Source organism: Diorhabda sublineata, chromosome 4 (assembly GCF_026230105.1).
Source record: "Diorhabda sublineata isolate icDioSubl1.1 chromosome 4, icDioSubl1.1, whole genome shotgun sequence".
Lineage (NCBI taxonomy): Eukaryota > Metazoa > Arthropoda > Insecta > Coleoptera > Chrysomelidae > Diorhabda > Diorhabda sublineata.
This window is the reverse complement of record NC_079477.1, coordinates 24,338,564-24,356,603: the sequence shown is the minus strand read 5'-3', so window position 1 is coordinate 24,356,603 and position 18,040 is coordinate 24,338,564. Positions and strand designations below refer to the sequence as shown.

At 31.1% G+C, this 18,040-nt stretch overlaps 1 protein-coding gene across 1 annotated transcript; it reads right to left on the bottom strand.

Annotated features, from left to right (window-relative positions):
- Positions 1–1,012: 1,012 nt before the first annotated feature.
- Positions 1,013–17,233, bottom strand: LOC130443138 (uncharacterized). Its single transcript, XM_056777622.1, has 8 exons — positions 17,042–17,233; positions 16,870–16,982; positions 16,554–16,817; positions 16,404–16,498; positions 12,607–13,770; positions 9,360–9,586; positions 8,648–8,859; positions 1,013–7,539 (listed from the first exon to the last, which is right to left on the bottom strand). The coding sequence occupies exons 1-8, from the start codon at positions 17,204–17,206 to the stop codon at positions 7,383–7,385; spliced, it is 2,397 nt and encodes a 798-aa protein (XP_056633600.1). The 5' UTR covers positions 17,207–17,233; the 3' UTR covers positions 1,013–7,382.
- Between the last annotated feature and the right edge of the window lie 807 nt (positions 17,234–18,040).

Sequence of the window (18,040 nt, the reverse complement as noted above, 5' to 3'; positions counted from 1 at the left end):
TGTAGTCGAACTTGACTATTGTGATACAATTTAAAGGTTTTGCGTTTAAGAGTTACCAGGCTTCACACTTTAACGTAATACTAAAATATACAAAATCCACAAGATTAAACTTTCCGCTACAATTACTGGTTGAATTGGATATAACTAGAGTCAACGAAATGCTAATGATTGCAAATATTTATAAAATGGCAACGTTGTAAGACATCAATTATGTTTATGAAAATAATTCGATATAAAGATTAAAGGTTTAATTACAAATTATTAAATCATAATAATAAAATTACATGACTGAACAGGAAATGTTCATATAAAATATGAATACTGTTTGAATGAAGTTTTTTAATGACGTTACACGTAAAATTTGGTCGGCGCTGTACCCTTTCTACAATTTGAATTTTCAGATATGTATAAGGGTACGACCATACGTCTACTAATAATATTGTTTTGTCGTTTTTTTTTTCATCCAAAACATTGTATTTATAGTAAGTTCTTGTTCAATACTAATTCGAGACGAGCAAAAATGTTTTGAATAACTTCTGGTACATATATATTTGCGCATATTTTAGATCGTGTATCGTTTTTTATCAGGTAAAATATTTTTTAGATGTAGAGTATTCAGTTGGTAGTGGAATTGAGAGGGAATGATCTAGTAAAAAACAACAATAAAAACAAAATTGATGAATTTCTTGTCCTTAACTGTGTTAACTGGGGTAACAGCAGCAATTGTTGAGAGAAGTTATTGTTATGCTACAACTTGAATTACTGGATATGACTAATAGTAGGACCATACGTTTAATTATAATTGATCTATTTTGTAGGCGTAGGGAAAGGAGTTTTTTTAAATAATTCATTCAGGTAGGAGAGAGATTATTCTCCTACTGCAACTTGAATTACTGGATATAACTAAGAGTACGATCATACGTTTAATAATAATTAATTTTTTTATAATTAATTAAATGGTTTAACCTTTTTCAAGCGGTATAGGGGGTGTTTTATAATAAAAAAATACCAAAAAAATAAATATTTAATTATTTTTTATTTTAAAACTTCACAATCGTAAAATCACAGTTCAACTTATTACTATTTAGTAACTTAGGATACATAAATATACATAAAATTTCGAATGGCGTCACGATTAATTATATAAAAAAATCTATTTTTTTAAAAAAATATTAAAAATATCAATAAATTAATCGAGTACTGTAAATAAGAAATATCATCCTAGTAAAACATTTTTTACCAAAAATTAACACCAATTTGCGTTACCTGAGCAGGAAAATAATATTTTGATTTATTAGAGGAAGTATAAGTGTCAAAAAACTCTAATTTTAACAGAAAAAAACTTTTAAATTAATATTTTCTTTTGATAATTATTGTTGATTCTCAGATACTTATTGAAGCAACTCTATTCATCGTTGTCTATGTTCTCTGTCCTGTGCGCGAGAAAAACAAACTAACAATACGTGACAGCTAGGAGGGTGAACGAGATGAACGAAGCAATCAGGAAACAACGTCAGAGGTCAGAAGTCATGGCCAGAGCACTTTTTAGACAAATGATAGTGTCTTTGAACATTTTCTTATATAGAAGTTAATAAATATAAAAACTATCCACGTTATTCATTATTTTAACATGGTAGCAGAGCGTGGTTTGTTAAAAAAGGTAATTGAATAAGAAGATTAAGTCGATATTTGAAAAAGTAAAAAATTGAAGGTAAAATAGAATAGCTTGAAAGCATGGCCGACAGAAGAGACGATTTTGCTTTGCCGATATTTGATGGTAAAGATTGGACCAAATGGAAATTTAGATTAATGCTAGTATTGGAGAGTAAAAATTGCATAAATGTAATTAATGAAAAAATGCCAGAGGGAATAGAAGAAGAGGTACAGAGAACAAATTGGAAAAGAAATGATGTCAAAGCAAGATCTCTAATAGTACAAGGTGTGTCAAATGCTCAACTTGAACTAATTATCAACGAAAAAACAGCATCTGATATGATCCAAAAATTGAATTCAATATATGAACCATTCTCAACAGCATTGAAGCTAATCGCAAAAAGAAAATTATTAGAATTAAAAATGAAAGAAGACGATGATGCTAAAGAATTCTTAACGAGATTCGAACAACACATAAATGAATTACGAAGTACAGGAGAACAAATATCAGAAGATGACCACCTTAATTATCTATTACTTACTCTCCCAGAAACCTATGACAATTTAATAGATATTGTAGATGCATTGCCTCCTAATCAAAGAACTGTAGAATATGTTAAGTCAAAGTTACTCATAGATTTCAAGAAGAATCCAATTAAAGAGAATAATACACAAGTATTTAACTCACGAGCAATAAACAGAGGAAATCATGTAAAAAATTATGATGAACAGAATGGTATGAAAAAATGCTTCAAATGTGGACATATGGGTCATATACAGAGATTTTGTACAAGTTATCGCAATACAAGAGGTCATTACAGAGGTCACGGGGACCGTAGAGGATCTTTTAGAGGCAGAGGAAGATACAGAGAAGAAACAAGCAGTTCTAACTCGACAGGAAATTTTGCAGATGCACAAGAATACAACTCTTTTCAGGTAACAGTCATGAATTCAGAGAAAGATGTAACAGAAGCAAAAGAAAAAATAACATGGCTTCTAGACAGCGGATGCAGCGATCACATTGTTAATAAAGAGACTTATTTTAACGAGATAAGAGAATTAAAAAAAAAAAACAGTAAACATTAAGGTAGGTGACGGTCATATAATAAAAGCCTTGGCTATAGGGACAATAGTAGTAAATTTTACTGTAGGTGATAAAGAAATCAAAACACGTATTAAAAATTGCTGTTTTGCACCAGAAATGTCAAAAAACTTATTAAGTATGTCAAAAATAACTGATAATTGCAATAAAATTTGGGCTCAGCGGAATTATTTGAAAATTCCAAACAAAAATGATGAAACTATTGCATTAGCTGAAAAGAGAGGAAACCTATATGAACTAAATGGTAATATAGTTTTAGAAATTAGAATCCAATGTTTGTAATGTTGTAAAAGAAAAGGAAAAATGGCACAAAAGGTTAGGTCACGTAAATTTTAAAAATCTCTCAATTATGTGTAAAAATAATGTTTGTGAAGGTTTACCCAGTTCATTAGAAAATACACTTATTCAATGTGAAACATGTTTATTGTCAAAAATGACAAACTTGAAATTTAACAACAATAGAAAGAAAGCTAAGGATACTTGTGAAATAATACATACCGATGTTAATGGCCCAATTACCCAGCAAGGTTTCAAAGGTGAAAGATACTTTGTATCTTTTATTGATGACTTAGCAAATTTGTTATGACATATTGCATACAGTCTAAGGATGAAGTTTTTAGTTGCTTTAAATATTGTGTGAATCTAATTCAAAATCAAACTGGGCGTAAAATTAAAGAAATTAGATGTGACCGGGGCAAAGAATATTTGAATAAAAATTTTTACGAATTTACAAAAGAAAATGGTATTTGGCTAAGACCAAGTCCTAGCTATACACATGAATTAAATGGGGTAGCTGAAAGATACAACAGAAGTTTAATGAATACTGCAAGATGCTTGTTAACAGATGCTAACCTAGATAAAAAAATACTGGCCCGAATGTATAAAAACTGCAACGTATCTTAGTAATAGAGTAACTAAACACAATTATTTCAATAAAACCCCATATGAATTGTTTTTAGGTAGAAAACCAAATGTTTCAAACTTGAGAGTTTATGGCAGTACAGCTTTTGTAAGGATTAGTGAAACAAATAGGCATTCAAAATTAGAACCCAAATCAGAAAAAGGTATTTTGATAGGGTACTGTGATATGGGCTATCGAATCTTAGTAAATGATAAAATAGTTGAGAGCAGGCATGTGAAATTTGTAGAACAAGATGAAAAGTGCATAAAAATATCGAATGATCTGAATAACGATAGTGTAATTGAAGTGAGAAAGATTGATGAACAAGAAAGAGAGAATGAAGTGAATGAGAATGATAGAAAATTGAATGATAATTCAGAGAGTGAAGTGTTGAATGAGCAAAATGAGTCCAGTGGCAAAATTCCGGATGATAGACCTAAAAGAGAAGAAAAAAAACCTGCTTGGCATAATGACTACATAGTAGATGCATATTTTTCCAAGGTTTCAATCCCAAACACATGTAATGAAGCTATAGAGTCGAATGAAAAAATCTTCTGGCAAAAAGCTATGGAAAAAGAAATAAATTGTCTAAATGAAAACCAAACATGGGACTTGACAGATATACATGAAGTACCTGAAGATAAAAAGATTATAAAAGTGAGGTGGATTTACAAAGTGAAGTCAGATAATACATTTAATGCTAGATTAGTTGCTCTCGGTTATCAGCAACCAAAAAGCTTAGAAGAAGAAATATACTCGCCTGTTGCTAAAATGCCCACACTAAAAACCTTGCTGTCAGTAGCATGTAACAGAGGTTGGTAGATTAATCAAATGGACGCACAAACAGCCTTCTTGAGTGGAAAAATAAATTCCGAAATATATTTACACCAACCTGAAGGATTTCAGTGCAACGAAAACATGGTTTGTAAATTGAATAAAGCCCTATATGGACTACGAGAAAGCTCAAGAGCATGGTATGGCTGCTTTCATGAATATATGATTTCTTTAAATTTTAAAAATTCTAAGTATGACAGTTGTCTATATTTTAATATGAATGAAAACCTTGTGTATATTATTTTGTATGTTGATGACTTAATTCTATGTAGCGAAAATGTTGAAATACTGAATGAGATAAAACTAAATTTGAACAAAAAATTCAAAATGAAGGATTTTGGACAGATCAAAAATTATCTTGGGATGGATATCGACTACAACAGACAGGAAAAGCGTATGAGTATAAGTCAGACTAAATATATTGAAATTACAGCAGAAAAATACAACGCATGTGAAAGCAAAAATTTTAAAACGCCAATCGAAATCAATTTAAAGCTAAGCCCAGCTGATACATGTGCAGAAAATATACAGTATAGAAATTTGATAGGTGCCCTGTTATATATTAGTCAGGGCACTCGTCCTGATATCGCATACGCAGTCAATTACCTGAGTGGTTTTCAGAATAGTTACTCGAGCACTCACTATAAATATGCCATAAGAATTTTGAAATACTTGTATTATACCAAAAATTTGAAACTTAATTTTGATTCATCAAACAGTATACCTATTGATTGCTACGTTGACGCTGATTGGGCAAGTGACATTGTTGACCGAAAATCACGAAGCGGTATTTTTATCAGAGTTTTAGGTAATCCAGTTTTGTGGATATCACGAAAACAAAAGGTAGTTACTAGGTCGTCTTGCCACGCAGAGTACATCGCTTTAGATGAAGCTACAGATGAAGTGCTTCTCTTATTAGGCATCGTTAAAGATTTGCAAATTAAAGTAAATCATTCTATTGAAATATTTGAAGACAATTCATCAGCTAGGCATATGGCCAATAATGGGAATTTTTCAAAAAACAGTAAGCAAATAGATGTTGGGTATCACTATGTACATGATGTTAAAAAGGGAACAATAAAGGTAACAAAAACTTCATCTGAAGATCAATTGGCAGACATTTTAACCAAAGCGCTAAGTGTCATAAGATTTGAAAAATTGAGACAACTGTTAAGTATATGTTAAATAGTATTAAGTATATATGGTATGTTATGAGTGTTGCTTCCATAAGTAAGGAGGTGTGTTGATTCTCAGATACTTATTGAAGCAACTCTATTCATCATTGTCTATGTTCTCTGTCCTGGGCGCGAGAAAAACAAACTAACAATACGTGACAGCTAGGAGGGTGAACGAGATGAACGAAGCAAGCAAGAAACAACGTCAGAGGTCAGAAGTCATGGCCAGAGCACTTTTTAGACAAATGATAGTGTCTTTGAACATTTTCTTATATAGAAGTTAATAAATATAAAAACTATCCACGTTATTCATTATTTTAACAATTATAATTAAGTATATTTAAAATAAAATTTACTGTTTATTATTGTGAAATATACAGTGTGTTAAATTAAATGATTACTTTTCGATGATATTTCTTTATAAAACTGAGATTGGTTTAGTACTGCAGACTGGAGAAGAAAAACTTTCAGGACGAGATTATTTATTCCTAAATTTCATATAGAATTGCAACTTTTTTTTTAATTAGGTTAGGTTAGGTCAATAATTGTCCATATAAAGTTACACGTACATGTATTTGAAATTAACACGTTGACTGCCAACCACGAAATAACATATTTTACGCCCCCCTTCCCTAATCAAACTAAGAAAAACTACCATATGTGCATAAGTGTGAAATGCACACGGGTGTCTAAACCCAGGGTGCAAAAAAAAACAAAAATTAATTTTGAAATCAATAACATGTCAGATGGTAGTTTCATGATTTTTTGTTTGATGCCTGGAACACTATAAAAACGATGCATCACCAGAGGCGTTTTTAAGCCACTTAGTTCATTGGACCGTGCAACGAGTGCCAAAAAAAGTATCATATTTTACATTTAAAGTTATTTTTATGTTGTATAGTATTTATCCGTCACTAGGTGTGAAACAAGAATTTATTTTATGTTATTATAATCTACAAATAAATATGACTTCTAAACTTTAATTTTTTTGTTTTATTTCAAGCACTCACCTACTATCAAAAAAATAAATGGAAAAACATGATGCATATTGAGTATTGTTACGAATAAGTCCACGACGTAGATCGTGAAGCCTGTCCTGTCCGGTTATAATGGAATTTTAAAATTTGGCAAATAGTCCAAATCATTTGTATATATCTTTTTATAAACAGCGTTGAGTTGTTTACGGTACGTTTTTTTTAAACTAATTTCTAGTAAGGTCTTGTCATTTATTTGTTTATTTTCTAGAATTCTAGAAATATCTTTTCTGCTATATAAACCAAGCACGTTTAGCGGAGTTAGTTAGTTTATAATAAATAGTCATAGTAAACGGAAATAGAAAAGTACCCGAAGAATTTAAATAAATTAGTTAAGTGTAGTGTAAAGTGTTTAAATAAATTAAATAAGTAAAGAACAGTATTTATAAGGCAGAATTTACAATGATTTAATACGATTCAATTAAATTTATAAAAATTGCGTTGGCAGTCGACGTGTTAATACATTCTCGAAGAGAAGCTGCCAAAATTTTTTAGTAAATATCTAGATACTTGAATGAATGAAGCATATTCCAATTCAAAACGAAAATTCGAACCAATTACAAATCCAATGATCGAATATAAACAAAGAAAAATCAGTTTACCTGTTTTAAAATTAATTTTTTTTCCTCCAAACATCACTCTATACAAATCTATTTTCATCTCCAGACTGTTTAACAAATAAATCAATCGCTATCGCTCGAATATCCTTGCGTCACGAAAGCGTGCGACCTAATAGCAATATGCGTCGAACCCAAACAAATTTCGTAATAATTATTTGAATCCCTGAGACTCGTTTTAGATGCGGCATAACAATAATCCATAACAAGCACTTCTTTACATCTAAAAAACAACAATAATCAACACTTAGTATGTCTTAATATGACATAACTAACGCCCCACTCACATTTTTCTCTTACTATACAACAAGTAGGCCACAGATCTTGTTTGACAGTGATAGTTGTTATTTAAGTTTACTATAATATGACGCCATCTTATTTTGACAGTAATTCGTATTAAACCTCGTTTCAGACTAAAACTGTTCATTTCGGAGTATATCAAGTAAAAAATTAACCTTCTAGAAAATTTGTCAATGAAGGAGACAGTGCGAGCGTCGACTCTCCTGACTGAAGGATATTCCAGCTTCTGTCGCATGGTGAGGCGACATAATAAAACGGGTTCGTACCATCAAAGACCAGGACAAGGGCGAAAACGTAGCATTAATTCAATTGATGATCGTTTTTTGAGACGACGTGCTTTCAGAAACAAGAGAGTCACCAGGAACAGAAGACCAGCCAAAAAATCCTTGCTTACCAGAGAACACAAAGTTTGCCAGCTGTAATATCTCTCCTAAAACGCTTTTTGGTGGTGGCTCTAAAATCGGTACCTATAAGTACGAGGTCTATGAATGCCCAATATTACTTAGACAACATTATTGTCGAACCTTTTGCTCCATTTGTTGTGCCTAATATTTTATTCCTTTTATTAGAGTAGTATCAGATATGGATCCTATAGAACATCTATGGGACTATCCCAAAAAGAGGATTCAAAGTCATAGTTTCCCTGTTTCTAATTACCACCAACTCATAGAGGTTGCTTTTGAAGAATGGGAGAATATACCGCAAGCTTTTGTTGAACATTGAAGCATGAATGTAGTGATAAGAAGTAGAGGAAGGCCTACGAGGTTTTAGGGTTGACCTATATACATTTATTCGCTTTCACTGTTTTTTTTTTAAATTTGGAGGTATGATGAACTTATTCATGCCTTTCCTGCAAAAACAAATTTTCATGGAAAATATAAGGCAAATTGAGGTTATGTTAAGGTCATTTTCGACTAATTTGAAGGTATTCATTATTTCAATGTAACTTGGTTTTATTTTGTGTTAATATTTAGATTAATTAAAGTGGTGCGTCAATTTTGTCAAGGGGTTTATAAATAATGATAATTTACCTGGGTATATCGTAGTCTGGAGTATCGATCAATTCGTCTGCTGGTAATAATTTCGTTGGTTCTTTGTGATCTATAATATCAAAAGCGTCACTTTCTATACTCCAAGTGAATAGGAAATTAGCGGAAAAATGTTCCAGTTTCTCGCTCGGATTTTTAACAGCACCTATTTTTATTATGGCATGACAAATTATATGGCCGTTGATTGGACAAATCTTAAACAAAAATCCATTTTTACCAAAAACTGGAAACTCGATACATATATACGAGGATGATCCCAGAAATACAAATAAAATTATTGTACCATAAAAAGATGACCTATTTTCTGATATTTACAAAATAACTGAAAACATTCACCATTGATAGCTGTCAAACAAATACTAAACAACGTGGCGTCTTCTTGGGTATTTCTGGAACCATTCTCGTAACCAACATAAAAGATTCCTTAATAAATACGAGATTTATTAAATTAATATACTGTCAATTGGGGATGTTACGTTTATTAGTTATATAATTAACGAATCATGTAAAATTAAGTTATGAAATATAACTGAAAATGCATTGCAAACTATGGAATATTTCGTAGATATTTAGGATGAATATTTCAGTGACTTCAACGCTTCAAAAGACCTTCTGTTTCTTCAAAACTGGGCAAAACTACCTCAGAAGACAAAGTGACCCCAATCGACGATAAATAAAAATTGTAATTACTCACATGTATAATTTTAATATCGTAGTCTTCGCAATGCATAAAATCTAACTGTGCGTCTGAACACAGTTTCTGAGCTCGGCGTTGGACGAATTGTTCGCAATCGAACGATCTTTGCGTTACAATTAATTGTACTTCAGTCAGATGTTCCGTAAAATCCGGCACTAAATCTAAATGTTGTTCGGTAAGATTTTGAACTAACAGAGGTATTTCTATAGGAATATTATAGTCATCTAAAATAACATTATTTCGTATAAATTTATTAACTCTCAAAAAGTATTCAAACAATAGTAAACAACTATGAAGTTTGCAACGATATATGACAGATGTTTTATATTGTTGCCATGTTGTATTTTTTACACAAGATATAATTTTTTACTATGTTCGATAGTCTTTTATATAGTCCGAAATATCAATTAATTATTTATATAATGAGAAAAATGGCACAAAGACAACTAATTATGACGTAATCGTACAGTTTTGATAATACCGAATATTAATGACAATATTAAATATATTCTATCCATTTTATACTGATAAACGTGGCAACTATGTTTAATTATGCCCACAGTTTCATTCCGAATCAGAATCAGAGTTGAAACTTTGGTACACTTTTATATGAGGAGGAATTGTTCAAGAAATCATTGAAACTTTTTCTAACCGACATATTAGCCATAATTAATGGAAGTCAATTAGCAAGTGCTTGATCAATGTTAAAAAAGATTATTTTTAGGTTATGTTCGTGATATTACTTAGTTCGTTTACACATCGTTTTAAAGTTTTTAAAAAATTGTTTTATACGTTTATTTTTATATGGTTGTGATACAATTTGATACTGGAGTATGAAGATGACAATATTTAATTGTTTTTCACCAATCAAAAGGCTTTTTTAGATATAAATGAACTAATACAAGGACGTAGGTAGTTACAATAAACAAAAGTTAACAAATCCATGCTAAATATGTGTAAAATAATGCAAAACATAAGATAAGTGAATCATTGGACTATTTTTTTTAATTTTTAGTAATTTTGCTTTTTAAATTCGTTATTAACATTTTTAAACTTTTTTTGATAATTTCCTAAGTTTGTTGTACATACAAAGTTATCAATAAATAAGATAATTTTGAAGAGAATAATTTAAGTCAATTTTCCAAAAAACGAACTAGAAAGGGAACACAAGAAAAATCAAATTAAAATTGTATAGTAGGTATAGGAATTTTAGCTAAAAAAACATAGCAAGGTAAAAAATAACGTGTTTTTACTAAAATTACAGGATTTGTAATTTCATGCTCTTACAGAAAATCACAAAATTAGTAAAATAGTGCGGCAAAATTTTTTTCTGGAGTTGTCAAAACTTGATTTTCAAGCAATTTCCTTTGACAATTACTTTTCATCCGTTATCGTCAGTACGTGTTTTTAGATCGGCTTTGTGGCAATTATAAGTAATGCCAATGTTCTATGCTTTCCACTGTAGTCAGCTATAGTCATAGCCATGCGACGTCCTCTTATGATGTTAGAGTTTGCATATGACTCCAACTGCAAAAGACCAGAGAGAAAAATGTGTCCGCTTGGACAGCCAACTCTAGCAACTGTCGCTTTTCTGGTCGGGAACGGGTCAAAAATGATTTTTCAAAGGAAATTTCTAGCATATTAAGTTTTGACAGTTCTAGAAATAAATTTTTTCACTCCATTTTACAAATTTTTTGATTTTCTGAACAATTAGCTAAAATACGTGGGCTATAAAGTGAAAAATACTGTTGGGGTCGAAAACATAACCTCGAAATGCGATATATATTTTTTCTGTTTTGAGCATTTCCAGTTAATATTGATTTTCATTAACAGTATAGTATACAGTGGAAATCGGAATTATAACCTCGAAATACGAACTACGTTTCAAGTATTTTCGGTTTAATAATGCTCATTATTAGTTCAGTATACAATGGAAGTCGGAATTACAACCTCGAAATACAATTTTTTTTGTATTGATCATTTCCGGTTAATGATTGATTGTCATTATCAGTATACTATATAGTGGCAGTCGGAAATATAACCTCGACATACGAAATTTTTTTCTACGTTTTGAACATTTCCGGTTAAATTATATTCATCATGATTTTAGTATATAGTGGAAATCGAAATTATAACCTTAAAATAAGAAATTTTATTCTATGTTATTAACATTTCCGGTTAAATGATGCTCATTATCAGTTTAGTATACAGTGAATGTCGGAAATATAACCTCGAAAAGCAAATTGTTTTTCTGCGTTTTGGGCATTTCCGGCTAATACTTGATTTTAGTTATCAGTATAGTATACAGTGGAAGTTGGAATTATAACCTCGAAATACGAACTACTACCTACGTTTCAAGTATTTCCGGTTTAATAATGCTCATTATCAGTTTAGTAGTGTACAGTGGAAGTTGGAATTACAACCTCGAAATACAATTTTTTTTGTATTGATCATTTCTGGTTAATGATTGATTGTCATTATCAGTATACTATACAGTGGAAGTCAGAAATATAACCTCGAAATACGAAATTTTTTTCTACATTTTGAACTTTTCCGGTTAAATTATATTCATTATGATTTTAGTATACAGTGGAAGTCGAAATTATAACCTTGAGCATTTCCGGTTAAATGACGCTTATTATCAATATAGTATACAGTGGAAATCAGAAATATACCCTCTAAAAGCAAATTTTTTTCTATGTTTTGAACATTTCCGGTTAATTTATACTAATTATGAGTTTAGTATACAGTGGAAGTCGAAATTATAACCACGAATTTTTTTCTATATATCGAGCGTTTCCGGTTAAATTATACTCATGATGAGTGAATTATACAGTGGAAATCAGAAACATAACCTCAAAATGCTAAATTATTTTTAATTTTCTCCAATTTTGCACTTCCCAGACTTTTTTGCGACGCAAAGTCTTGACTATAGGTCTCTTTAGATCAAACATCAGTTTAAAATGAAATATTTTCATCAAAAGAGACCTGAAATCAAAACTATTCATCACGAAAAAAATTTAAACGCAACGAATACAGTTTCTTTTACTTTCGCTGCTATTTATCCAATCAAAAATCCACACAATTACCAACTTAAATTCAAATCAGAACGAAATTAACGTTTTGTGTCATTTGTCACTATTACCCATCCCCCCCTCCAACGTTTTGGTGCCAAAAAATCATTTTTTACCAGAAAATAAAAACGAAACACATTTACATCTTTTGAATAAATTTTTTTTCTCACCTCTACTCTGACCGGACACCAACGACCCGTTTTCGAAATCACCATTCGAGTACCTCCTAACGACTTTCTTAATCCATTTCGGCGTTTCGACTTTAGGATCGACAATCAACAATCCGGTATTACTAAATTTACTGTCGCCCGACGTAGAAACGTTCCCGGACATTCTCATAATAAGCCTCGAATCCGAATCGGAACAATCGCTGTCCAAACTCGGCGAATAGACGTAAAATTTCCTGGCGGACTCTTTGGGACTGATGGGAGATTTGGAATGATGGGGCGAGTTACGTAACGAAGGACAGTAAAGGTTACGAGCGCCGCTCGGCGAAAATTGACCGTTTCTAGATTTGGGCGATTGCATAGGGGACCTTAGACCGCTAGATTTCGGACTCAAAAATAACGAATTAAAATCCGGCGATCGGATACATTTATTTTGAGATCTATAAAGGTATCTACGTTCCCTTCGTAACGAATTAAAAGGAACTATATTTTCGCTGTTATCCTCAGAAAATTCGTATTTCTTTTCTGCCAGACGCTTCTTTCTGAACGAACTGATCTTTTCGTATTTTTCGTTTTCTTCTATGAATTCGTACGCTTTTTCCGCTATTTTCTTATCGATCTTCGATTTTTCCGTACTTTTTTGCGTATTCGATGTTTGGGGTATAGAAAATAAATAATCTTTGTTGTTGGTCTGTAAACGTTTCACTCTCGGATCGACGATATTTTGAACTAACGTATTGTGATAACTTTTTCCGGTAACATTCAATGGTTCGCAGCTGATGTTCAGCTCGTGAAAAGGTTTATTACATTCGTTCGATTCCAAATCGTATTCGCTGAAATCTTCTAATATGGCGTCTACTATGCTACTAGTACCGAAATGTTCGCTGGGAGTTTCGGAAACTTCGCTTAGGGTATCGTTAAAAGTGTGCGTCGGGGTGTTGGTGATTTTGTCGTCGTCTTTCGTTAAATTCAACAGGGAAATTGTGAGTTGGGGCGGTTCTGAAGTTGTGACGTTGAGTATGTGGATGTGATGACCGGTATTTATAACTAGATGATTGGGATAGGCCAAGGAAATGTTGGGATCGAAAGGTGGAGTCGGTTGAGACATTGAAATCATATAATGAACTACGAATCCGTGTTTTGTACACCAACCCTGATTAACGGATTCTGAAATAACGAAAAAAAAATGAAACTTGGACTTGCGTATCTACCCGGGTGAAAATCGTAATAAAAAAAAGTTAGTTTGGCGTTTTCGACGTCGTAGAATCCACTTATCGTGATCCTTGATGTAGAAAATTAATACGTTCGGTTCGACTTTTAAAACTGGATTTTTGAATTCTTCTTGGTTATAAAAACTCACTGTATTTCATAGAAAACCTGATCTAATCCAAGCTAAAGTAGTCGAAGTTGAATTAAATCTGTTCTAATCGGCGCTAAAGTTGACCTAACTAAATCTTAGCTTTAGTAATCGGAGTTAGATTAGATCTAACCTAATCAAAGCTCAAGTAAACTTGACCTAATCGGGACTAAAGTAAATGTAATCTAATCTCAGATAAAGTAATCGTAGTTGAATTGAACCTAATCTAACCGGAGCTAAAGTAGATCCAATTTAATCTAAGCTAAAGTAATCAAAGTCATATTAAATCTAATCTAATCGAAGCTAAAGTAGACCTAACCTAATCTAAGCTGGAGTAATCGAAGTTAAATTAAACCTAAACTAAACTTGACCTAATCGAGACTAAAGTAAACGTAATCTAATCTCAGCTAAAGTAATCAAAGTCAAATTAAACATGATCTAACCGAAGCTAAAAAATACCTAACTTAATGTAAACTAAAGTATTCAAAGTCAAATTAAACCTAACCTAATCCAAGCTAAAGTAAACTTGACCTAATCGAGACTAAATTATACATAACCTATTCTCATCTAAGGTAATTGAAGTTAAATTAAACCTAATCTAATCGACGCTAAAGTAGACCAAGAATTTTTTTGTCCTATGAGGTAGGGTGGAAGCTTATGCCAAAATACTCGGCGGGATGTGCAATGCCAGGCGACTTTCCCCTACAAAGTAGACCTAACCTAATCTAAACTGATATAATAGAAGTTAAAGTAAATCTAACCTAATCGGAACTAGGGTGGAGCTAACCTTATAGAAGCTACAATAAACATAACCTAGAAATTTGATCAGTTCAATTCCTATGTCGAATGTAAATAAAAGTGTAATAAACAAAAACGTGATTAAACAATCATTTTACTGTTCTGTACATATTTTCCCTCTTCAATCAAGCCCCCATTTTAAAAAAAATAGTTTTTCCCTCTAAAAAATAAAACCTTTCATAAATTCAGTTCAAAAAGTCCAAAATTGAAGTGAAATCTGGTATAAATGGATTTTAAGATCTTGAAAACGTTAAACTAACGTGTTTTTATCATGAAGCTAAACCGGGCGGATATTGAAGTCTCAATTTTCATCATGCAGTACAATAAACATATAAGTAAATTATAGTTTCCAAGTAATCAATATTAATTAATTTTTACTAAATACTAGGTATAAAAAAATAGGTAGAACAAGAAGGATGAAGACTTATAATTATTGGACATCTACAGCAGAAGTTCCCAAACTTTTCTTCCTCGTAAACCAATTTCAAAATACTTATTAAGAGTTTTAGTTGATATATTAACACCATCTAACTAAGGAAATTCAAGTACACTCCTGTTGTAGAGCTTCCCGTAGACTCCTGGGGGTGCATTTGGACCACTTTGGACCACTAGGGATAGGAGGAAATAAGGAAAAACAGACAACCAAATGAGACAAAAGTTAATATTTTACATAGATTCAGGTTTAAGATGAATGAAAAAAAATTAACTATCAATAGAGGGAAATAATATCCACAAAAGGGTACAAATAGAAGAACCACTAGCTGTAGAAGAATTGCTCCTCTTGATGCAGTATACAATATGTTTTCCAAGCTCAAGTGGAAAAGAAAGATATGCAGTCATATATATGAAGAAAAAAGTGGAAGACGAATGATACACTTATATGAAAACCCTCCAATAACAGCAGTAGAAAGATCATTTATAAAAATGATAAAACAATAAAGCAACATAATAGAAGCACTACATATAAGAAAAAAGAAGAATATGTCTTAGAAGGACATCTAGAGATAGGAGGAAATAGAAAAAAGAGGATCAGATAAGGAAAAATAGCCAACCAATTGAGAAAAATCTAAATATCTTACGTAGATTTAGGTTTAAGATGAATTTAAGAAAAATTGGACTATTAAAAGAGGGAAATAGTATTCACAAAAGGGCTACTATAGTAAAGAATCAAAAATATGCAACAGAAAGCAAGAAGAAAACAGCCTAAGCTAGTGTAAACCTAACCTAATGGAAGCTAAAGTGAACATAACCGAATGGAAGCTAAAGTATACCTAACCCAATGGAAGATAAAGTAGACAAAACTTGATCTACGTTAAAGTAAATTCAACCTAATCTAAGCTCAAGTAATTGAACTAACCCAATCAAATTTCAACTAAATTTAATCTGATAGAAGCTAAAGTCAACCTAAAGTAATTAAAGTGAACAATCAAAGACTTCATCTAAGTAAAAACATGAAGAATCCCATAAATATATAAAGAAATAACTAGTTTTTTAGCTCACTGAAATTTCCCTATCAACTAAGATAAGTTTTTATTTATAGGGAATTTAGATTAAATGAATGAAGTTCTAAAAAAATATAATGATATAAAATGAAATGAGGAAAATATAACAAGCTAAATGATAAAAAATGAAATATTACGCTTACCATCTATTGGAGAAAATATTCTGGAACAATGTTTGCAATTTTTTGGTGCAGGCAAAGTTAAAATCGTAATGTGAACTAAATCAGGATTGGTTGCACTGAAATAAACTTTGATAAACATATAATGTACTAGATTTGATGAAATCAACATACGTGAGTCCATAACAAACTATTTTATATAAATCTCTGGGAAATTGCATGAACATTATCTTATCGACAGCGTCTGAACCTTTTAAATGTTTAAATATTTTATGTTTCGATATAAACTGAAGTTTTTTCCCAGGAACAAATCTCCACAAGAATAATTCATATTCATATGAAGTGACAAAATGTAGAGGACCTAATTCTTCACATAATTTCTCTGTATAACTTATAAAATACTGCCCGCACATAGTAAACCCCATGTAAATGTGATTACTAAAACAAATAATAATAACAAACTATTTTTAATATAAAAATTAATACTTACAAAGAATCCGGGTCTTTTATTAATGAACTTAACGCATATCTACATTTCTGATGAATAATATTAAATATTCTTTCAGTTTTCGCTTTGGGATTTTTGGAAAATCGACCGTACAACTGGAAAATATACAATATGTATTCGATTTGACAATTTGGAGGTTATGCTGTGTTTTTACCTGTCTATTTAATACATTATTAACTAAATTTTCAGTTTTTTCTATTGGTATTGAGGGAATATCATTATTATCACTTTTTTCACTAAGGTTTTCATCCCAAACTATTGAAAATTGGGAATAATCTGAAAAATTGTCGACAGAATCCTCTGACAAAACCGACGCCATGTTGTTTACTTTTCCATCTTCAAATTTTAAATCAACACAAGAATTAGATATTTGACAGTCGCGGAAACTTGTTATGTGGGGGTGGGGTGGTTAACGATTAAAATAGAAAATAAACTAAAACTTTTTCACATCAAAATATTTTTCATTCAATACATTTTTTAGAAAATAATAAATATTCATTAAATACTATTCTTTCATTAATTTGATTTTCGTGCAGAATCCGATTTCATTTTAATTTTTGATTCTTTGTTATTGTGAGGCACTGTAGAATAAAGACGTAAAAGGAAAACCACTATATCTAAATTTTCTCTAACTTTGTTCGAAGTTTTTGTAAATTCTTTACGGATATTACACATTACAAATCTTATATAGGTACTTAAAATAAAGATAGACATTTTCAGAAGTTATTTTCGTTTGACAGATTTTTTAAAATTTATTTTGAAGAATAAATTATTATAGGTGACCTCACATTACTAATTACAGACATTTTCTTAGATTTATATCTACAGATATCTTGTTTTATTCTAGTTATATCGCTCCCATTTATAAGGGTATTTTGTAGCATTACGTATTCACATTTATGGAATTATTTTGTTTTGTGGGTTATGGCTTGATTTTATTTGATATTTATTGTATGGAGAGAAGAAGAACAATCTGTGAACATGAAAAGTGTCCGTCGAAATGAGTTATATAACTGTGGCGCCACATTAGCATCATAGTAAATTTTGAAGAAAGTGATAAATATTATTTATGCCTTAGATAACTTTTCACACTATTTTGCAACGCAAGTTGTTGAAATTTTGAATAATGCACTATGATATTAAATTGTTTTAT

Excerpts from the sequence above, each read along its gene's own strand:
- LOC130443138 (XM_056777622.1), bottom strand. The coding sequence starts at position 17,206 with ATGGCGTCGGTTTTGTCAGAGGATTCTGTCGACAATTTTTCAGATTAT. Across the intron at positions 16,818-16,869 it reads ATAAAAGACCCGGATTCTTT|TAATCACATTTACATGGGGT; the intron begins GTAAGTATTAAT and ends TATTTGTTTTAG. Across the intron at positions 13,771-16,403 it reads AATATTTTCTCCAATAGATG|AATCCGTTAATCAGGGTTGG; the intron begins GTAAGCGTAATA and ends TCGTTATTTCAG.